This window comes from Acanthochromis polyacanthus, chromosome 15 (assembly GCF_021347895.1).
Source record: "Acanthochromis polyacanthus isolate Apoly-LR-REF ecotype Palm Island chromosome 15, KAUST_Apoly_ChrSc, whole genome shotgun sequence".
Classification (NCBI taxonomy): Eukaryota; Metazoa; Chordata; class Actinopteri; family Pomacentridae; genus Acanthochromis; species Acanthochromis polyacanthus.
The window spans coordinates 27,940,386-27,964,443 of record NC_067127.1 but is presented as its reverse complement, the minus strand read 5'-3'; the positions used below and the strand labels follow the sequence as shown (position 1 = coordinate 27,964,443).

The following is a 24,058-nucleotide window of genomic DNA, read 5'->3' as shown; positions in this document are numbered from 1 at the left end:
TTCTCTCCTTCGCTTTCTGTTGTCCATGTTCAGTGTGGTACACACCTTTTCACCAAACAGCAGGGTGACTACTTGTCTCCCTTTTAATAGGCAGACTGACTGATTATGAGTTTGGAAACACCTGTGATGTCAATTAAATGACACACCTGAGTTAATTATGTCACTCTGGTCAAATAGTTTTCAATCTTTTATAGAGGTACCATCATTTTTGTCCAGGCCTGTTTCATTAGTTTGTTTTTTTTAAATAATTATGTTAATCAACAATTCAAAAGTAATGGCTGTTTTTGATTATTTAATTTTCAATAAATTTTTATTTATTGTTACTTTTGTGAGTTTCAAGTGATTTCAGTGAGAATTGTGGGTTTTTCCTTCTTTAACTGAGGGGTACCAACAATTTTGTCCACGTGTGTGTGTGTGTGTATATATATATATATATATATATATATATATATATATATATATGTGTGTGTGTGTGTATGTATATACACACATACACTTTTTTGAGTAGACATAACTTACTGTAACCCCTGTCTAAATGCAATGCAGTGTCTTCACTCAGACTTTGTCAGTGTTATTTAAAACTTGAGGCTCAATCTTGTGTGCAAGTTACGTTTATTTATAAAGGACATTCAAACCCTGCTTAATCTGATTAAAGTGAAATAAAAAGCATCTCTCACTGTCATTAATCAGCTAACAAGCAAACGATAGCATCAGGCAAGCTACCGGAGAGACTGATGTCAAGTTTCCTCACTTTAAAACGGAACAAACATAGGATAATTTAGTGACTTACATTTGCTGTTGAACTCCGTTCATCTTCATCGGTGACTCCAACATGTTTCTGTTTCAGGTGGTGTATTATCATTGTGTTGTTCCCATGCCATCTCAAATGACTTTTGTAAAGATTGCATGTTCCACATGTTTTTTGTTTTGTGAAGCGTGAAATGCTCCCACACTTTTCAGGACTTCAGTCAAACTGTTTTCTTCGTGTAGGTCATGTTTCATTTGTTGAATTTACTTTTCCTTTGAAAATATCACTTCCGATCCGTCTCCATCTTGCTCTGTTCGACTCGCCCTGCAGGTGGAGGTTTTTTTTTTTTTTTAAACTTTATTTCAGTCAGTCAGCATTGACAAAGCTCTGCAGGTGAAGTGGACGGCTCTGTGACATGGTGAGTGACAACAAATTGATAATGAAATTCGTTGCCGACGCTTTTAATAATCGAATTAAATCGTTTTAATCGATTTGTTGTTGCAGCCCTAATAATATTATCATCATCATTGTTGATTATATATGAGAGTGTAATAAACTCTTCTCTACAAGAAAGTATGATGTGGGGGGCGCTAGTGAGCTGCAATGGAGTAAGACGTGTTTCGCTGGGCTCCCGCTGGACCTGACCTTAAATATTTCGATAATATTTTTTCTTAAACTTTTGTTTTGAACCAAAGAACGTAGACTGGGGACCTAGTGACACATTCCACATCTTTTTCTGATTGAGATAATGGCTTCCAGGTTGAGAAAATATAAGTACAGCGGGTCTGCTACTGCAAGGCCCACCACCTCCTTGAGCCAGGATTCCACCGACAGCCTGGACACAGCACCTAGCCACACCCGAGCTACGGAGCCCACAGGTATGGACACAGAGGACTTAAAAGCCCAGATTCTTCTGTCTCTGAAGTTTGACATGACTGCTGTGACTAAAGAACAGCTGAGAAGTGCACTTTCTGAGGATTTTAATTTCCTCAAAACCGAACTGTAGGCAGTGAGAAGTGAGATTGCTAAAAGTACAGCAGCGACCTGCGGTGAGATCGATCAAATGAAAGTCAATATGAAGGACATGGACAGCAGGCTGTCTCGGAGTGGTCAGATGAAGTCACCATGCTAAAAACTACGGTGACAAGCCTGCAGAAAGAGCTAACTGAGTTGATGGGCAAGTGTGAAGATATGGAAGGACAAATGCGGCGATGCAACATATGAATTCTGGGGATCCTGGAGGAGCCAGGCTCAAGCTCCAAGGCACCCGTATCTTAGCTACTGAAAGATATGCTAAAGCTGGACAAGGACATTATTATTGACTGCTCACACAGGAGTCTCGCACCAAAAAGACAAGATGGAAAACTGCGAGCCATCATTGCCAAACTCCACTACTACCAGGACTGTGCAGAGATTCTGCGTTGTGCCCGAACCCAGACCTCGCTCCGCTTTAACCTGTAGCCATTTTTCCGGACTACACCATGACCGTGGCTCAGGCCCGAGCTGCGTTTACAGAGGGACAGAAGTTCCTGCACAACCAACAAGGTGTCCGCTTTGGTATTTTGTATCCTGCATGACTCTGTATTATGCACAACGGGCAAGACAAGGAGTTCCTAGATCCCAGCAAAGCCATGGTTTATGTTAAAAAGAATATCATCAAACCAACGGAGGACAAAATGTGACTGAAACGAACTGCATGCTCCGATTGATTCCTAACAGACCATACATCTGTTCATAATTCAATATTTACATTATACATTATAGCTTCAGAAAAATAACAGTTTCCTGCCATCAGTCACCTTCCTAGCTGTTTAACTACCTCTGATCTTAGCTCTGAAGGGAATGGGAGAAAACACATGCCTGAAATTTTACATACAGTAAGAAGACACTTTTTCCCTCCCTCTCTAATAGAGACTGATTTTATTTACCATTATTAAATTCTACTTTGCACAATTGATCCTCTGCAGGTATGTCATGCTCTATGTCTAACTTATTGTGGAGTGTTGCTGGCCCTCAGCTGCCAACCTGCATGAGAAACATAGGCTCAGTGGGAGCCCAGTTTATATACGGGTTCAGAGTAAACCATACACGCACTTGATGTGTGGATATGTTCTGATCACCAGGTTCAATTAGGTGATAACGTTCAGGGGTTGGGATTATGCCAGATGTTTGAGTCCTTAGTGATGCGTTTTTCGTTTGGTTTGCTGTTTTCTGTTATTGTTTTCATTTCATATCTTAATAATCTCTGATGGTCATTGATCACTCCAGGTCAGCTGATGGTTGCTCAGTTAACTTTGTAAGTTGGAACGTTAAATCCCTTAATCACCCAGTGAAGCGGAAGAAGGTCCTTAGTAACCTAGAACAACTTAAGGCAGATATCGCCTTCTTACAAGAAACTCATTTGTGAACTTCTGACCATCTCAGAATAAGGGGTGGATGGGTAGGCCAATCATTTCAGTCCAATTTTCACTCCAAATCTTGGGGGGTGGCCATTCTAATCAATAAAACTGTCCCAAATGTAGCACCAAATGTAGACTCGATCCGATCCGGCCGGGCGATTCGTAATTGTAGTCAGTACAATCTATGGTTTCCCGGTAATCCTTGCGAACATATATGCACCCAATTGGGATGACCAGGTTTTTTTTCCACCAATGTCCTGTCGCGACTTCCAAATATGGAAACTCGTCACCTCATTCTTGGTGGTGATTTAAACTGTGTCCTATCTCCTGCTGTGGATCGTAGTTCACAAAAGAAAACACTGACAACTAAATCAGCCTGTACAATCCAGTGTTTTCTTAAAACCTATGGTATAGTAGATGTTCGGCGGTTTCATAATCCAATTTCAAGGAAATACTCTTTTTTTCCCCCCAGTACACAAGACTTTTTCACACAGATTATTTTCTCTTGGATAAAAAACTTTTACCTTTGATAACAGACTGCGATTACAAAGCCATGGTGATTTCAGACCACTCCCCATTAGCTATGACAGTATGCATTCCCAAAGTACACTCCAACTATCGTACATGGAGGCTTAATCCACTATTACTTAAAGACGAGGCTTTTGTCAATTATATAAAGTCTGAAATTGAATTATTTCTAAACACTAACCAAACCCCAGAAGCCTCCTCATCTGCTGTATGGGAGACATCGAAAGCTTATTTGAGGGGACAACCTATTTCCTACTATGCACAGAAGTAGAGAGCAACAACTGAACGCCTCACAAAATTGGCAGGTGACATACAGAACCTGGATGCAATATGTAGTTCCTTACCCACATCAGCAATATATATGCAACGTTTACTATTGCAAACAGAATTTAATCTTATATCAACCAGACAGGCAGAATATCTCATTTCAAAAATGTGTAGTAATATTTATAAACATGAGGAAAAAACAGGGAAACTTCTGGCTCATCAGCTGCAGCAGAGAACGGTTAACCAAACTACTACATAAATTCTTAATGATCAGGGCTTAAAATGTACTGACAGTCTAGACATAAATAAAATTTTTGTGAAATACTACCAGACACAGTACAGTTCCTCAAAATCTAATAATAATTCGGACCTGGAGAACTTTAAAAAAAAAATAACATCCCTACCCTAAACTGGGACAAGCTGGAGCAGACAGGAGTGGACTCTCACCTCACAAACCGGCCACAGTTTGTGAGGGTAGGGGACTGTGTGTCCGACACTGTGGTCTGCAGTACGGGGGCCCCACAGGGGACTGTCCTTGCCCCCTTTCTTTTTATCCTCTACACTGCCAACCCGGTCTCACGGGGATTCGTGAAACTGTCACGTAAGTTTTAGTTTCGGTTTCGTGCGCACCAACACGATTTCGTCATGTTTTTCGTGCCGCTCACCACGAAATGTTTTTCGCTGTGGTAATTACATCTGAAAGTGGTTTATACCGGCGGATTCATGACGATCTAAGCTGTCCATCGGCGTATACTGCTTGTGTGATTGCGTTTGCGGCCGCCGGCCGCCGGACATTCTTGAAATTCCTATGCAAATTGGTAAGTGTACCACCGGCTTATGGTTAGGTTATGGTTATGGTTAGGGTTATGTTTAGGAACGATGTCATGCAAAATATAGCGTTGGATTCGCCACGGTTTTACATTAAAAATATAATATACACATTCTTTTGAAATACGTTCTGAGTGGCACGAAAAGTCCGCCGTTTAAAATACATTGGTGCGCATTTCGTGGTGAGCGGCACGAAAAACATGACGAAATCGTGTTGGTGCGCACGAAACCGAAACTAAAACTTACGTGACAGTTTCACGAATCCTCGTGAGATCGGGCCAGACTTCTCCCATCACACCACAAACTGCCATCTTCAGAAGTTCTCTGACGACTCTGCCATTGTCGGCCTCATCACGGGCGGAGAAGAAGAGGAGTACAGAAAACTTAACCGGGACTTTGTGGACTGGTGCCTGCTGAACTGCCTCCAGATCAATGTGGTGAAAACCAAGGAACTGGTGGTGGACTTTAGCAGGAACAGACACACTTCTCCTACACCAGTGAACATCCAGGGAACAGACATTGAGATTGTGGACTCCTACAGGTACCTGGGTGTTGACTTAAACAAGAAACTGGACTGGACTACTAACACCAGCGCACTTTACAAGAAAGGTCAGAGCAGACCCTACCTCCTTAGAAAACTGAGGTCCTTCGGGTTGCAGGGAGCACTTCTGAAGACCTTTTATGATTCTGTGGTGGCATCAGCCATCATGTATGGTGTGGTTTGCTGGAGCAGCAGCATCATGGCTGCAGAGAGCAAGAGACTAAAACTGGTTAAGAAAGCCAGTTCTGTCCTGGGCTGCCCCCTTGATCCTGTGGAGGTGGTGGGAGACAGGAGGATGATGACAAAGCTATTGTCTATCATGGAGGACACCTCCCACTCCCTGCAGGAAACAGTAAGATCGCTGGGAAGCTCCTTCAGTGACAGACTGCTTCACCCGCGGTGTCTAAAAGAGAGATACCGCAGGTCTTTCCTTCCTGCTGCAGTCAGACTTTACAATCAAGCCTGCTCCCAGTAGTTTCTGTTCAACCATTTACAAACTGTGGAATAAAAAAATGTAAATACTGATGCTGTGCAATTACATAAAAATCTTGCTGTAAATAAGTGTTCCATTTGTTGTTGTACAATGTAAATTTCCCCGCTGTGGGATTAATAAAGGTTTAATCTATCTATCTAACTCTGATGGAGCAACCAAGCTGGAAGAGTCAATCTCTGTCATGGATGTTGCATCTGCAATACAAAGTATGAAATCAGGAAAATCCCCAGGCCCAGATGGGTACCCCTCAGAATTCTTCAAAACATTTTCTGATCAAATTAGTCCTTTATTAGTGGCTGTCTTTGAGGAGTCATTATTATCCCATTCTTTACCTACAACAATGCGACAAGCAATAATCTCTTTAATTCTTACAAAAGAAGTCGCCATGACTGCAGCTCATATTGCCCAATTTCCCTGCTAAATACAGATACAAAGATCCTTGCAAAAGTGTTAGCTCGCCGTCTAGAGAACGTCCTACCTTCCATCATCTCACCTGACCAAATGGAATGTATTAAAAATAGACAATCCTTTTTTAACATTAGACGTTTGCTGACCATAAATTACAACCGATCTCCGAATGATTCTCAGGACATAACCTCACTTGATGCAGAAAAGGCGTTTGTGTGAAATAGGACTTCCTCTTCTGCACCCTCCAAAACTTTGGATTCGGAACTAAATTTATATCGTGGATTAAAGTACTTTACTCCTTTGGCAGCTGTGTGCACCAACAATAATTTAGCACCATTTTTTGAGCTCCAACGTGGCACACGACAGGGCTACCCTTTGTCACCCCTTCTTTTTGCATTAGCAATTGAACCATTGGCCATTGCCTTGAGGGAGTGTACTGAAATCAAAGGAATTCATTGTGGGGGTCTTGAACACAAAGTATCACTTTATGCCGATGACATGTTGCTTTTCATATCAAACCCCTCCAACAGCCTTCCAAAACTACTCGTTTTACTTAAAGAATTTGGGGAAGTATTGGGTTATAAAGTGAATTCTCAAAAAGTGAACTAATGCCAATTGGATAATTTACAGGCCAAATTTCATTTCCGACTCCCTTTAAAATCAGTCCCCAGAAATTTAAATATTTAGGAATCTGGATTACACATAACCACAAGGAACTTTATAAAGCAAACTATCTACTGCTACTAAAAGATTTTGAAAAAGGAGACTTGCTACCACTTTCGCTGGGTGGAAGAATAAACCCTATTAAAATGAACATCTTCCCCAAAATTTAGTTCATTCCAGGAAAGCATGATGTGTATGAATCTAAGTCCCAAAAGACGACTTAAGGTAAGTATAAGGTCAGAAAAATATTCAGAAAAACACAAAATCCCATTAACAGGAAAAATCCCATCCTGAAAACAAATATGTAACTGCAAGGGTTTCAAATTGACTCAATATTTACCAATTCCAAGACAGACACACACAAAGCATAAACTTCTCTAACACTACCCTTCTCCAAATAAAATACAAAGGGTGTCTGTGTAGGTTCTCATTCTTCCAGGTCATGGCTATCCAAAGTTGTTTAAATCAATCCACGGGACTTTAAGAAAGATCCTTGAAGATGCTTCACCTCTCATCCAAGAGGCTTCTTCGGTTCTAGTGGTGGTTGGTGTTGCCTCAGGTTTTAAAACTCTGTGAGGTGTGTTCAGGGCTATTATTCCAACGACCAATTCCAAGACTCGTCTGACTATTCAACGATGGTTGTGAGTATTGGTGGGGGTCGTTGAAATGCACAGATGTCACTGAGCCCTAGTGTGCTAATGGTGGTCATTAGCATGAGTCTGCCGAGTAGTCCTTTTGGGGAGTTTGAGGAACTGGCTCTTCAACACAGGAGTGCCAATTCCTCAGGACAGGATTTGGCAGTCTTCCTCAGGGTTCCCACTCTTTCCCCAAAATGATTTTCCAGGACATTTCCAGTCGGTACAGACACACATTATCACATCATCCACTAATACGTTCCCGTCCCCCTCATTCTTTGGAAGTATTCTTTACTACGGCTGTAACTTGCATTTACCCAGATTGTTTCTATACTTATTACTCAGACATATGATGTGCATCTATGGCTATAATTTATCTATGAAAAATAATTATGGCAGATATATCATAGAATAATGCAAACACAACCACAGATTACAGCGTAACAGTTCACTAGCATGACAAACTGGAGTTACAGTGTTCAACTGGGTAATTCCCAACTCTACTTTGTCTTCTCTCCTACTTTCTCTGTTGCAATTGATTTTTAAATATTAGGATATTTTCAATAAATCACTGACCAATTTCCTTTGTTTCATATCAGTTTATTGCTTAACTCAGATTTTCTGCACATCTGGCACCTGCATTTCTCATGAAGATAATGTGTTTTTCTTCACCCTCTTAAGCCCATATGGAGTCTAATATGGCTCTGCTGGCCTACTGGACAATTTAATGCAAAAATATGGACAAAAATGCCACAATGTGCTTCAATTGTAACAAAATGTGCCCAGAAAATGACAGAACAAAGCAAAAATGTGACCTTAATACGAACCTGAAAAATACCAAAATGTGCTCTTGGTATGCCAGTATACACCTGAAAAAATGTGATCAGATTTAAAACAAATTACCCAAAAATATGCCACCTACTGTTCGAAAAGACAGCCCTAAATATGCCATATCTAGCCTAGCAGCGCTAGACAACCCACGGCAACAAATTTAATTCTCTGCCAGGGTGGGTCTAGCTTACCCTCCATGAGGCTCGAGGTTGGATGCTCCTAAAACTGGCCCTACGAATCACCATGAAGTGTAGAGTCAGAAGGCGGGCGTAACTAAGTGACGACAGAGGCGCGATGATTCTGACAGAAACAACCGGTGCACAATAAACAGTTATCTTTCGACTCGGCTTTGGCCACAGCCCTTAAAGATTTGAAGCTAAAATTCAACTTGAAAGATAAACAAAGGACGGCACTGAAGTGTTTCATTAAGAAAGACGTATTTGGACTTACGCCGACGGGATATGGCAAATCCTTAATATACCGGTTGGCTCCGCTGGTTGGGAAGCTAATGGGACTTAGCCACAATCCAGCTCTCTAGGAACTACGTCAGCCTATTTGTTGCGCTGATTGGTTGTATACCTACCCAATTGCTGCAGAGTGATTTGAAAGACAACCTTTTAGCCCGCCTCCCTCCCTGTCGAGCGTTCCTAGACCCTTGTGTCTTAAGAGCTGGGTCTAGCACAGCTAGGCTATGCCATATCCAGAATATGCCCAAATGTAGCTTCATTTGCTGATCAGGGTTTAAGAGGGTAAAGTTTGGTTCAGTGAGGAAAAAATGTGCACAATGACATGTAAACAGTAGCCAGGACAGTTCACCCTCATGCTCATCTGGTCCTGGTCTCTCCTAGTTCCATCATTTATAACCTCGTTTATTGAGAACCTCTGCCCTCTGATATTCTGTTTCCAGACTGACATGTTGATTGTTTACTCTGTATTAATTGGACATTCTTGCTTATTAGCGTGTGCACGCTAAATTCGCATTCCAGTGTCTGCAACTCGACTACCGATTGATACGGAGGAGGTGAAGTGAGCAATGTCACCATGACGTCACCATCATACGCAGGCGGATTTTTCGCGACAGAGACTTTATCTGTGTTGACCATAGACTGTATTCTACGGTGCTGACCGGCGTCATCGACTGAAAGTTTGATTTCAGACATGAAACACTCAGCTGCACCCTCAGCTGTTGTGGGAAGATGTAGTTTATGCGGACGACACCACACACCTCGGCAGTGAGGGGGATGAAATGATGTTTCAGTAAAAGTGCGGGTGTCGCAACACCCACACCACCCACACAACAGAATTCCTAATGTTTTTATTCCCTTATTTTTATCAGACAATAAAACAACTGAACTACTGAGTGAAACATGGCCCATACCTGTTAAGCCGCCGCTATGTCGATATCAGAGTTGTGTTTCATCTCGCAAGTTACAGCCAACTAAGGGGAATGCAAATTTGATTGGCTGGTAGCATCACATGGGGCGCCGTGCCGGCTCGAAGCAGAGAAGCGCTATTTTATATATATTATATGTCTTAATGTTGCCCACAAAATACGGTGACAACACACATGCATGCGCATAACTTGTAACCCGTTTGCATTGACAAGGGGAAGATATATTTTTCCAGGACAAGTTAACCGTTACCAGGACATTTGACCTTTTTTTCTCATTTTCTATATGTTTTCCATGACTGGAAAATTGGTCAGTCATTTTCCAGGTTTTCCAGGACGCATGGGAACCCTGTTCCTTCACCTTAAGCAAGAAGGACACTCGTTTCAGGACACCAATGTTCAGATTTTGGACAGGGAGGGCAGATGGTTTGAGAGAGGAGTGAAAGAAGCCATCCATGTCAAAGTAGAGAAGCCATCACTGAACAGGGCGGGTGGTCTGCGACATCATCTTTGGCCGATTTACAATCAGGTCCTTTCAAAACTCCCCAAAAGAACTACTCAGCAGACTCACGCTAATGACCACCATTAGCACACGAGGGCTGAGTGACATCGGTGCATTTAACGACCCACACCGATACAATGACAATCGTTGAGTAGTCAGCTGAGTCTTGGCATTGGTCGTTGGAACAATAGCCCTGAACACACCTCACAGAGGTTTAAAAGCTGAGGCAACACCAACCACCACCAGAACTGAAGAAGCCTCTTGGATGAGAGGTGAAATGTCTTCAAGGAACTTTCTTAAAGTCCAGTGGATTGATTTAAACAACTTTGGAAAATACAAAGGACTTCTCCATCTGATCAGCACAAATTATGTATACTGGCTCTTGTAGCATCAACAAATCAAGGTGTTCCAATATCAAATATATGAAATAAAAGAAAAATGCAATCAGTGTAAACATCTTACACACACACAAGTTTGCATCTGAACAGCACAAATCAAGTACAATAGGCTCATGCATCAGAAATCTCTGCAGGTAGGATCTGAAATTTCCGATCTGTGAATTTCGTTGGTATCGGAACCCGAATCCAAAACTGGATCGAATCTGTTCCCATCCCTAATATATATCAACTAAAATTAAGCAGAGCCACTATTCTGAGGTAGTGGTAGGATGAGTATTTGGAAAGGGAAAGAGTGTGTATAAAACCAGGACAGAGGAGGCTTACCGTATATTTATCTTGTTTCTCTCTGTCAAGTGGTTGTGTGAGATACAAAATTCCAGTTGTTCTGTCCATAGTAAAAAGACCAACTGGAGGTTGATCAGCTCCTGGACCAGTGATGCTGTAAAAGATCTTCTTTATTTTATCTTCGTTGGAGCGGATCTGGGCAAAACACAGTGTTACAATTTTGCAAAACAACTTCAAAATCAAATTTGTTGTTCCAAGAAACAATCTCAAGTTTACAGGGTTAGTGAATATCTAACTTCTGTACACTGTGCAACACAAGAAAATCCAAAGCTTTTTTGAACATACTACAAGTAGAAATATAAAAAATAAATCAAATAAAAAACACCCATCACAGCACAATTACTGTGGTAGGAATGAACATCCAAATATCCTTGCTATGACAAATAGCAAAACAAAGAAAGAAGTTCGCTATCACATTCTCAGTAACAGGGACTTTATTTCCTCTGCAAGACCGAAAGATTTAGGAAATCTTTCTTGCCATCAGCAGTCAGGCTATTCAATTCTAAATTAAACAGATAAGAACCCTGACAACTGAATTTCCCTTCGGGGATGAATAAAGTGATTCTGATTCTTACCTGAGATACTTTGAGGGGATAGGGTCCTCTGTCATTCTCAACAACAGATAGGTCAGGAATAACCCAATCTCTCTTCCTCCGCCTCAGCCTTTCACCAGACTTGGGGAAATACAGAATATACACCTGTGGATCTGCTGCACTCTAGGAAAACATGCAAATTTTTTGTCAGTGAGGGGTTGAAAGTAGACCACTCTACTCCTTGAATGGAGCAATCTAGAATGAAAAGCATTAATCAGCATTAGCTTAAAATTGGTCTACCCTATCTCCTAACCCATTTGAGCCAGGAGAACATCCTCTCTGCACCCAAACAGGAACAAATATGATGACAATGACTATTAGACAATAAAGTACAGAACATTTGTTTGGATGACTCCTATTTGAAAGGTTCTCTAATAGTCATAAACCCAATGAAAGAGGAGCTTGTCAGAGCACGTCTGGTGGTCGAGCCTTAGGGTCCCGTGTGACTCGATCAGGCACAGCCTGAAGAAGTAACATGGGCCACTGCCCTTTAGGCAGGAGAAAAATCGATAGATGGATGGATTAATGGATAATTATTAGCTTATGTACTTCAACAGATTCTAACAGAGTCATGCAGGGCAAAAGACACAGGCACAGAAAAAGAACTGCAGCCTTCATATCATCTGGTTAGAACAAAGAAGGTGCTTAAAAAGTTCATGTGTGCTGTAAAGACTGAAGTACTGTTGTTACCTTACGTTACACAAACTGAAATGATGTATTCATGCATTTTAATATTCAATTTTGTGTCTTGCATATAATCTAATATGGCTGCAGTGATAAAGCAATGAAGACCAATAAAATAAAACCTTTTCATACACAGCCACAGAGGGGCAGTGTGTGTTAAAGTAAAACAGTCTTTGCATGCAGACCTTTCTCTCAGACTGCCTCTGGTCTTGAATAATTAAAGCCCTTGTAAACAATATGGTGCATGTTGGACCAGCAATTGTAATTTCTTGGAGGAAAAAAAAAAAAAAAAAAAGATATTTATAGAACAAATTACTTTGTCAATTTAGTTCATCCACTACCTCTGTGTTATTATTGTGGTTTTGCCGATGGTGATGCTCAACATTTTGGTGGTGGTGCCCATCATGCACTACCTTGACAGGAACAGTCATTTTGAGACCTTGTGAGTCCAAAGAGGATATGTTAAAATTGTGTTGTCCTTTACGAAGAACAACCTGTTTGTTTACCTGGAGGGGAAAAAAAACACTCATGAACCAAAGTCACATTCTGGAAACATTCCTGCATTTAATGTCAAACAATTTCAAATTGTGGCTAACTGAACCACTGCAATAATTACAACATTCATTGCCAACTTGTGAAGGGTACATAAGGAATAATCAGTAAATGATCGTCAGAAGTGATCATGGCTGTTGCTGCTAAATCTACAATATTTCAAGGAGTGTAGGTTAATCTGTGTCATATTTAACTAAAAATTCATGAGAAGTTACTCTGCTACAGTTAAGACAGATATTTTCAGTGCAGCAGACATCAGGCACACATGATCTAAATTTTCACCTTGTGATTTATTTTTCTCCACTCCACTTTAAAGTTTACTATGTTATATTACAACCTGGTTTCGATGGTAGCAAATCATAAGACAACAATATCACACCTTTCAAAGTTCTGTAAAAAATAAAATAAAAAAATCTCTCCAACCCTCCCATTGCTTTCTTATTTCTATTACCTCAACACAGTTACCCCAAGACCCTGACAAAACTCATGTAGGGATATTTTGGAGGTGACCATTATAAACTGTAATGTTGTAATCAAATCAGATAAACTCACTAACAGTTAATATGCCGTCCGTCTGAACCTTGAAGTGGCTGTCATCACTGATGAAAGTAAATCTTGTGTGGTCTGTGCAGCCAGTGAAGCCCACTAGAAAAAGACAGAACAACAAGCTATCCATTACAAATGTGGCAAATTCAGTTAAATTTAAGCTCAGTTCAAATTTGTTTATGGTATCAAAACAGCACTTAAGTCATCTTAACGCACTGTATTTTGTGAGGTTAGGACAACAATACATAAGAAACTACAAACATCAAAGTGAAGCATTTGATATTAATATACAGCAGAACCCAACAATTTCCCAGCAAGCAGCATTTGGTGATAGTGGGAGGAAAGATGGAGTAAGACTTGTCAACACACAAAAAAATAACTAGCAGATATTTGTGACTGACTTTGTCGTGAATGTACTAAAGTGTAACTACACCCATAACAACAATACAGGGTTCCAGACAAAACTTTTTCACCAGGAGCACTGCTGCGACCCACTTTCTCAGTTTGTCGCGTCTCCAACTTAGAGGTCAGATTTACTGACTATGAAACAAAGCTCTACCTGTATGACAGACTGAAACTTTATGTTGGACTTCAGATTGTTAGTGACCCTGCCTAAACATTCAGCTTTTGTGATTAGCTGAAGTACAAAATAATTTCATGTTCACCTAAAACTGTAAGCACTGAAGACAATCTGAAATTTGTATACATCACCACTTTTTTCAGTTTTATCAGATTCATAAAAGATCTGAGAAAACAACTTAATTTTTCAATGCCAATTTCAATGAAACTATCAAAATCTGAAATAATCACTTGCTAGTTGAAGTTTAAACAAGAGTTTTTTCTTCAGATTAAAGGTAATGTGTTGAATATTGTTTAGTGTAATGTGACATGAACTCATGACAGTGCTGAAGTTCCTCCGTTAGAAAAGACATTGCACACAATGCTATACGGGGGAATGAACAGCCTTGGCAGAGTACTGCGCTCTCAGAGTGCTCTTCTAGTTTTGAAAATACTTTCATTGAACACAATTAATGTTAAAAAAGAGCAATGAAGTCCAATTCCCCCCTCAAATTATTTTCCTAAAACCTCTATTGAAGTGCTCCTCGCTGTTCTCTCCTTCCTCAACCAATTGCCTTCAAACTGACAGCAGTTAATCTGAAGCTTGCTGACAGCCAGCCAGGGGCTTCATCTGATTGGTCAAATGTTTGCATGCTGAGTGTTGATGTATAGCATGTGTACATAAATTTATTTTTCTTATTTTTGGCATTTCAGTTAGCTGCTTGAAGTCAGTGACTGTCAACGGAAAAACAATACATTCATTTTACCCCTTTCTGTCATCACCTGAGTTTAAAATTGCATCTGTATTTTAAAATCAAATCCAAGACATTACCAGTTCTCTCACTCACTTTTAAATATCATCCAGGACTTAACTACTCAACAACTGGTGGAAAATGTCATAAGGAATAAGGTTACCTCATCAAACTGATGTTGCAACTGCACAAAGCATATCAGGTAATAATCAAAAAAGATTTGCTGAGTCAAGAATAACGAGCAATGTTTCTGATAAACAAAAAACAAATAAAAACTGTAATGCCAAACTGTTCACACACCGAGTAGCTCAGGAACATGTAGTATGGTATCCATCAGGCTGTGTGAACTTTGAGTTAAAGTTGTATTGTGGAGTTTTAGCATTGTCAGATGCCATGTCCACAGGGAACAATGCATTCGATATCAGTGCTTTAAACAGCCACTTAGACAAACATTATATCTTAGCAGAAAGTTTTACTCCTCTAAATTTATTCATGGAAACATCTGGGTCCAGACTGAGAAATTGTTTTTTGAGAATATGAGATAACAGAGCTAACAAATAACATCAACAAATACTTCTGGTACTTAGCTAAAGTTAGTCCCAATGGGTTAGAAAAATAATAGCACCACTCTTCAAATGATACTGTCAAAATGGGTTAGTTGATGCAGTACCAAGTTTCTCTCCATGTAATTAGACACAGAGAAGTAATGATCAAAGAAAAGATGGGTTAAAGACCTTAAAGATTCAATCAATGACAAACTGCTAGCAACTAGCAACTTGATAAGGCATCAAGCTGGCTCTGTTGGTCCCAGAAAACACTACTTGTTGGGATTTCTTAATTATAATCAATGTATTATTAATATAACCTTCAATTGTACTGATATGAGTAGGTCCAATTAAACCAATTGACTTACCTCGGTTTGCAATTGAGTTATTAAAATCTTTGAGGCAACAAGGAGTTGGGATATTTCAGTGGTCAGTATTTTCCCAGCACTGGCCTTACTGATAACACACCAACCACAGGACAGTCAACTTTTTTTTTGAAATGTTGGAAAACTATAAAGTGTTTCCATATTACTCCTCTATAGTTTAATGTAGACTGCCAGTCAATCTCTTAAAAGTCAGCAATGCTTATACTAGACAATAAGCAAATTTAACTGAGTTAAAGTCTGATGCAATTTATCTCTAGTGCTAAACCACACACACAAAAACACATTGTATACTTTGTTGATGGTAAACCTACCATAACACAGCACCAAAAAGCTCATCAGGAAAAAGTGCACATTATCATGATATTTACACAGACTCTATGTCACCAGGATCAACAGAGGAGTTAAAGTATCTCTTGGTAAACTCTGTCGATCAGTGCTTCTGTATGAAAGGGGAGCTCTGTCATTTTGGCTCAAGCCCCCACCTCTTTCACAATGCATTATGGGAAAAGCTTCACTCAACAACCCTGCACAAGATGACTGGCACTGTAGAGCAGCTTTTATCAAAGTCTGAGTGTTTCTGTTAGGGCCTACTCCAAGGAAATAAGCAACCTGTACCCAGGTACAAACTACAAAGATACTTCATGTCTGTGATTTGTCAATTCAATTCATCCTTTTTAATCACAAAAGGAATTTTTTGTAAATTCTTATTTACAATATATAGTCTTAAAGTTATACAGCTATACACAACTATCCAGTATTTAACTGATGAACAAACATGGGGAAACTGGAGAAAAAGAGAGAACAGAGGAAACTAACATTACATAACCAAAAAAAAAAGGCAACAACACAAAAACAATCCAGCAATCCATATATGCAAATACACAAAATGCATAACCCCCTCCAGTAAACTGACACAAAAATATAATGTGTTGCTTTTCTTTGAGTATTTGACATCCTTTTAGAATCAAAGCCTGCAAAACAGGCTTGGGCACATTGTTTTTGCCTGTAGGTAAGAGCATTACATGAGGTGCAGAGTGAGTGCAAGCTGAGACCTTCGGTTGTTTGAGGGTTTCATGTGAGAACAATGCAAACAGGTAGTCTGAAGATGCCCATCTGAGTCAGCGGAGCACTTTACAAAAGCTAACAAGTTTCATCTATGGCTCTAACAGGTCCAGATGCTTTACACAAATTAAAAATCTTACAGTTAAAATTATACTTAACATTACAAATTACCACCACAGGTTCATCAGGACTGCGTGCATTAGGCAACAACCTGTTGGAGAGTTTCTTAGATTGCTCTTACCTTTACCCAGTCTCATGCCTGAACTCAGGTACATTCTGGTCACTTTGAAGATCAACAGATCCGACTCAAATCCAGGTGCACATGTCGTCTCCTCAGCAGTCAGTGAAGCTGAAGCCTAAGAGAGCAGAAACAGCAATTTACATGTCTAATTATTAGTTGATCATCAATATACATAAAACTAAATCAACCAGTTTTGTTTTACTGTTGGTCAAACAAGACATGTAAGCTCATGTGAGGAACTGTAACAGGTACACTTAGTATTTTATGACACTCGCAAGACAAAACCAATATTCCAATAATTCTAAAGATATCAGCACAAAAACTGACACTGAAAAAATTTTAAGTTGCAACTCTAATTTGAATGAACGACAGTGAGAAAGATGTACTTGTTCTGCTGATGGGCAACTTTTAAGTTTGGTTTTAGTTCTGTTCTTGCTAATCTCTTAGTTTGGCAAAAAGGAATCTCTAAATAAATCTTTTTATAATCACATTTTAAAAGATGGAGGTAAAAAATGTTCGCATTTTCCTCAGGTAACAATCAGTCAGCTGTAAACCACTTGAATGCATAAAACTGGGTCAGACACTGTGTTCACAGCAATACTGTGATTCTGTTAGAATTGCTTGAGAAACTACCTCTGAGTATGATTACAACAAATACTGGATTGGTGTGAACAAATTTTAAAGGATTACAAGCGGTCAAATTGAAACACGATGAGTAATTTAACCTGCAGCAGCGTCACTAAACAAGGGCGAGGCCGAGTATCTACCGAGCGCTTGAGGCGGAGGAAGACTCAAGTAGTTCATAAAATGGCGATTTAAAGCTACGGTGTGAGCTACGAGGTGGACACATTGGTATCAGTATTACTTTGGGATTAGTTGCGTGATGAGATCGTGACCACTTTAAGTTTGCTAAGCTAATGAAGCAGTTCCTTGTTACAATGAACTCGACCATTAGCTGAACAGCCGTCCTCGTCACCAACCACTTCAACAGAGCTCAGAGCTGCAAGTGCCCTGGCTGAGAAAAGTGGGAATCTAAGCGATTGGACGAATAGCGACGTTATCCCGAGAGAACGAGGAGGAAAATGCTCTCACCATTATCCAAACTGTGTTCTGTCTAATGAACACACTAGTTTAAGGTACACGGTGAAAATAAAGGAAAACCTTTCCTGAAGTGAAGTTCCCCGGACAGGAGGAAGTCTCACCTGAAAAACTAAGACCAGAACGCCCAAAACCGCGAACCGAGCGGTCCCCATCTGTCTGTAAATCCTCTTTCAATAGACCCCACAAGAAAGTAGGAAAAAATATAAAAGAGACAGATGATAAATATATTCCTCTGTAAACTGGCGTCGTCTTCTGTTCTCTTCGAGGTACTTCCCGTAACTGAAGCTCTCAGCAGGCGAGTCCCCACAGGTACTTTCAGCTTATGACGTCAGCTCACAGGTGCGCGGGTTCCGGGTTCCTCATATGGTCATAGAGACTGAACCGAACATACCTGAGAAGGCAGAAACCAGTAGTTTCTGTTGCTGTCTCAGTGGTGAACAGCTCAGACATGTACATCAGATATTAGTCACACGCTGACAGAATTGTTAGTTATCTGAGTAGAGCGAGGTGCTTTCTGTCTCGTTTCCTCTTCTCCAAACACACAACTCTCTCTCTCTCTCTCTCTCTCTCTCTCTCTCTCTCTCTCTCTCTCTCTCTCTCTCTCTCTCTCTCTCTCTCTCTCTCTCTCTCTCTCTCTCTCTCTCTCTCTCGAATAAAGTTTCCAACCATGACTGTTCACTAAGAATGACAACCCAAACATATTGTAACTGCTAACAGAAGATATTTTTCATTTGTGAAGTTAATATTAAGTGTCCAATCAAACACTTTGTTTAGAATTGGTGTGAAACCTGTCCAAAAGTCACCCAAATGCTTTCTAAAGCCCAGTGGAAGTTTCAGTTTCTCCATTTTCATCCGACGAAATGAGATCCTAATTTAAATGGTGAGACATTTCAGAATAGGCTAACTGTACTCAGAATAGGCCAACACAGAGTTTATAGAGCACATGGCACTAATTTCTGTCAACTGAACTTTATTTTGACCTCTGTATTTACTGTCATTTGAGTAGACAACATCTCAGAAATCTTTTGCTAATAGGCTGTACTACACTGAGTCTTACAAACCATTTTCTTAATGTGCTCATTGAAGTCATTCTCTGTGCTAATAAACATCAATATTTAATCCTGAGAAAAGAGCACTTCCTTCATCCATCTGTGCTTCTCTTCTCCTGACTGTCTGGACATCAGCTGACTGAAAGCTTTGTGGGTTAATAGCCTGCACTGTGTCAGAGTGACCACTGGCTGCCCAAACAAAACTGACTGACAGTAAGGTTTGATATTATCTGCTATTTATCTACATTATTAAATAAATAAAAACACTTGCTTTCTTGTTTTCATTGTATATTAACTACGCTGGTTTATAGACAGCACTAGATTTAATAGAAGTAAGGCATATATACACACGTGGACAAAATTGTTGGTACCCCTCAGTTAAAGAAGGAAAAACCCACAATTCTCACTGAAATCACTTGAAACTCACAAAAGTAACAATAAATAAAAAATTATTGAAAATTAAATAATCAAAATCAGCCATCACTTTTGAATTGTTGATTAACATAATTATTTAAAAAAAACAAACTAATGAAATAGGGCTGGACAAAAATGATGGTACCCATAACTTAATATTTTGTTGCACAACCTTTTGAGGCAATCACTGCAATTAAACGATTTCTGTATTTGTCAGTGAGCGTTCTGCAGCTGTCAACAGGTATTTTGGCCCACTCCTCATGAGCAAACAGCTCCAGTTGTCTCAGGTTTGATGGGTGTCTTCTCCAAATGGCATGTTTCAGCTCCTTCCACATATGTTCAATGGGATTCAGATCTGGGCTCATAGAAGGCCACTTTAGAATAGTCCAACGCTTTTCTCTCAGCCATTCTTGGGTGTTTTTGGCTGTGTGTTTTGGATCGTTGTCCTGTTGGAAGACCCATGACCTGCGACTGAGACCAAGCTTTCTGACACTAGGCAGCACATTTCTCTCCAGAATGCCTTGATAGTCTTCAGATTTCATCGTACCTTGCACACTTTCAAGACACCCTGTGCCAGATGCAGCAAAGCAGCCCCAAAACATTACTGAGCCTCCTCCATGTTTCACCGTAGGGACAGTGTTCTTTTCTTCGTATGCTTGGTTTTTGAGTCTATGAACATAGAGTTGATGTGCCTTACCAAAAAGCTCCAGTTTGGTCTCATCTGTCCAAAGGACATTCTCCCAGAAGCTTTGTGGCTTGTCAACATGCATTTTTGCAAATTCAACTCTCGCTTTTTTATGAGTTTTTTTCAGCAGTGGTGTCCTCCTTGGTCGTCTTCCATGAAGTCCACTTTGGCTCAAACAACGACGAATGGTGCGATCTGACACTGATGTACCTTGGCCTTGGAGTTCACCTTTAATTTCTTTGGAGGTTGCTCTGGGCTCTTTGGATACAATTCGAACGATCCGTCTCTTCAATTTGTCATCAATTTTCCTCTTGCGGCCACGTCCAGGGAGGTTGGCTACTGTCCCGTGGGTCTTGAACTTCTGAATAATATGAGCCACTGTTGTCACAGGAACTTCAAGCTGTTTAGAGATGGTCTTATAGCCTTTACCTTTAAGATGTTTGTCTATAATTTTTTTTCGGATGTCCTGGGACAATTCTCTCCTTCGCTTTCTGTTGTCCATGTTCAGTGTGGTACACACCTTTTCACCAAACAGCAGGGTGACTACTTGTCTCCCTTTAAATAGGCAGACTGACTGATTATGAGTTTGGAAACACCTGTGATGTCAATTAAATGACACACCTGAGTTAATCATGTCACTCTGGTCAAATAGTTTTCAATCTTTTATAGAGGTACCATCATTTTTGTCCAGGCCTGTTTCATTAGTTTGTTTTTTTAAATAATTATGTTAATCAACAATTCAAAAGTAATGGCTGTTTTTGATTATTTAATTTTCAATACATTTTTATTTATTGTTACTTTTGTGAGTTTCAAGTGATTTCAGTGAGAATTGTGGGTTTTTCCTTCTTTAACTGAGGGGTACCAACAATTTTGTCCACGTGTGTATGTATATACATATATATATATATATATATATATATATATATATATATATATATACCGGGCTTTGCAAAAGTTCTGTTACACTCGGTTTCATGATCTTTAGAGACGTTTACATGTCGGAGTGAAAAATTCCATTAAATAAACTGAAAGTTCTACCTTATAGGCAGGTGTCCTTAATACAAATTTTGTTCTCCGGTGAAGTTGTATCAAGATGGAAGTCAAAAGAGTTGAGATATCTGCTCTCCTTTGTGCTGAACATCAGCCGGATGACCGTCCACAGAGTTGCGGAGAGGCTAAAGAATGGTGAAGATCTTTCAGGTCTTCACCATTCTTGAAAGATCACTGAAAGATCTTCACCATTCTTGAGCCTCTCCGCGACTCTGTAGACGGTCATCCGGCTGATGTTCAGCTGCTTGGCTCTGTCAGACTTGTTGTGGCCAGCATGAAGGAGAGCAGATATCTCAACTATTTTGACTTCCATCTTGATACAACTTCACCGGAGAAAAAATTGTATTAAGGACACCTGCCTATAAGGTAGAACTTTCAGTTTATTTAATGGAATTTTTCACTCCGACATGTAAACGTCTTTACTTTTGCAAAGCCCGGTATATATATATATATATATATATATATATATAGATAGATAGATAGATAGATAGATAGATAGATAGATAGATAGATAGAGATGTAAAGTACCTGCTGGCCACAAAAAGTACAATACTAAATAAGGACATTATGCATTTAAATAGTTATGTCACTGGAATTTGCATATTTGAAAGAAGCATTTCTTTTGTACAAACTGCAAAAATAATAAATTATGTTTTAAACTTTTCATGAGCTAATCTTGATGAAAGCCAGCTAGCGTTAGCCTACCTGAGCATTTTCACTCTTTCCATCTCAGGAACATCTTCTAGAAACTTTGCGATTCTTAAACAACTTCACATTTATCACAGTAATCTAATGCTGAGCAGCTAAATGTGTGGAAAATTTGAAAATGCTTTTTTAAAATATTACACATCAATTTAGGATTTCCGCGACCCTAGTGAGGATAAAGTGGTGTATAGAGAATGGATGGAATTTAGGATTTGATAGACTGCTAGCTTGCTAAAGGTAACTGTGCTTGTAACAGGATATTCTCAGGTGCTAGATGATCCATGCTAATGTTTGTTGACTTCATTTCGTCTCAGTTTACTCCTTTTGGAAACAATTGTATATAAACTGCCTTAAATGCTAGTAATTTATTGGATAAAAGCAAATAAAGCACTGAATCCATGTTTATTTACCCTGAATAGCAAACAGGCTCAGTCGTAGCTGAATTCGTTTTCTGAACTCAAGTTCAGAGTGTACCATTCCCAAGGTTATTTTATTTTTAGTAAATTAATTTTGGAATATACAAATTGTACTAAAATCACAAACTTTATTATTTCTATCACTGGGTGAACAATTATAACACATTAAAAATAAAGAAGTCTATAATTGTCATTTGAAAAAATATGAAACAGGGCTCCAGACTGCGATTAAATGGTTGCATTTTGTGACTAAAATTTGAGACAGTGCCAGTAAATTTTTCATCTACTCTACCAGTAAATTTGCCGATTTTTTTTAAAAATTACAATTGAATATTTTTGTTGCTGACTAACGTCTGCTCCACACTTCAGCCCAGTAGCTGACAGTGCACAAATGAGCTGGTTTGCTAACTGACAATAAATCCAAAAGAAGAAGAAAGGAGGCGAACACCATAGAAGAAGAAGGTGTTTTTTAAAATAAAAGGGAAAGTTTGCAGCCAAGCCGGTGTGTTTATCTGACATGCCTGCCAGACTGTCATGCTGAAAGGTCGGTCACATGACTAGTAGTGGCCTGGTGTTGCTCGAACGCTGTCACGTGATAATGTTGTGGTCTATTTGTGACCGCCCGCCATCCGTGCGATTTTCAGAAGAAGATTGCCTTGCTGGAAAATCGCATCGAGTGGACACCCACCTTTAGCTGTTTATTATATTGTGTCAACTGTTCCACAATAAAATGTGAATTGAAAACATTGTAGTTTCTGCATTTATTGTTCAAGTATTTGTCAGTAATACAGAGAAAATGAGAGGAAATGTGAATATTTACTTTGCAAGTCGATTTCGGTGTGCACCCCTAAATTTTCTGCTTGCGCTCCTAAAATTTTAAGTTAGAGGCCACTGTGCTCCAAGGAAAAAAGTACGCCTGGAACCCTGTGAAGAAATACCTCAGTCCACACAAATACAAACATTTTTGAAAGAATTTTCCTCTATGTCTCGGCCTCATCCACATGAACACAGTGTTTTAGGTCATTCGAATATACATTTCCCCCAAATTCCATTCAAAGGACAGATTTTTAAAACTTCCAGGTTATGTTAATCTGAATAGGTATGTAAAACACAGGGAAACAATGAAGTCACACATCAACTTTAGTCATTTTCAGACGTACATTTATTTGTCTGTGATGACATTTAATTCAGATATAGATCACTTGTACATTAATATTCGTTATGACTTCATTCAGACATACCCAAGACAGTGATATGTGATATTTATACACGTGATATTTATCAAGCATGAGAGACTGGACAATACGTCAAGTTATACATATTATCAAGCTGTCCAAATTATTTCCCTAAACTGTGAAAATGTTGCCTATGTGTGATAATAATCTGCAACTACTTTATCAACAGTGAAATGAAAATATCCCACCAGCTGTGTTCTCAGGATCCAAAATGAGGATCACCCATAAGTTATATAATAGCAGCTGATAAACTGTGACTGTGTGAGACAGCACAGATGTCTGAGGTGAAAAAAAGTACTTATCATTAGAGATCTGACTGATCCTGTCTCCATATCAAAGAGTAGTAATTCATGAAGCTACTGCTGTTGTGTGATGTGCTTAAATAGTACAGCTCTCTGTCTTTGGAGACATTCATATGGATCCTTCTACTGTTTGACACTGAAGGAATTGAATAAACGTAGAGGGAAAAAAACAGCAAACACCTGAAATCAACAAACCAAACTTTATA

The 24,058-nt window shown here is 39.5% G+C and overlaps 1 protein-coding gene across 1 annotated transcript in view; it reads right to left on the bottom strand.

The window, feature by feature from the left end:
• The window catches only part of LOC110970633 (B-cadherin-like), a 35,244-nt gene extending 16,742 nt beyond the window's left edge, over window positions 1-18,502 (bottom strand). Inside the window, 6 exon segments of the mRNA XM_022220936.2 lie at window positions 10,956-11,111; window positions 11,552-11,692; window positions 12,595-12,759; window positions 13,362-13,450; window positions 16,896-17,010; window positions 18,098-18,502. Coding sequence (XP_022076628.2) covers window positions 10,956-11,111; window positions 11,552-11,692; window positions 12,595-12,759; window positions 13,362-13,450; window positions 16,896-17,010; window positions 18,098-18,148 — 717 coding nt within the window. The 5' untranslated portion in view covers window positions 18,149-18,502.
• Between the last annotated feature and the right edge of the window lie 5,556 nt (window positions 18,503-24,058).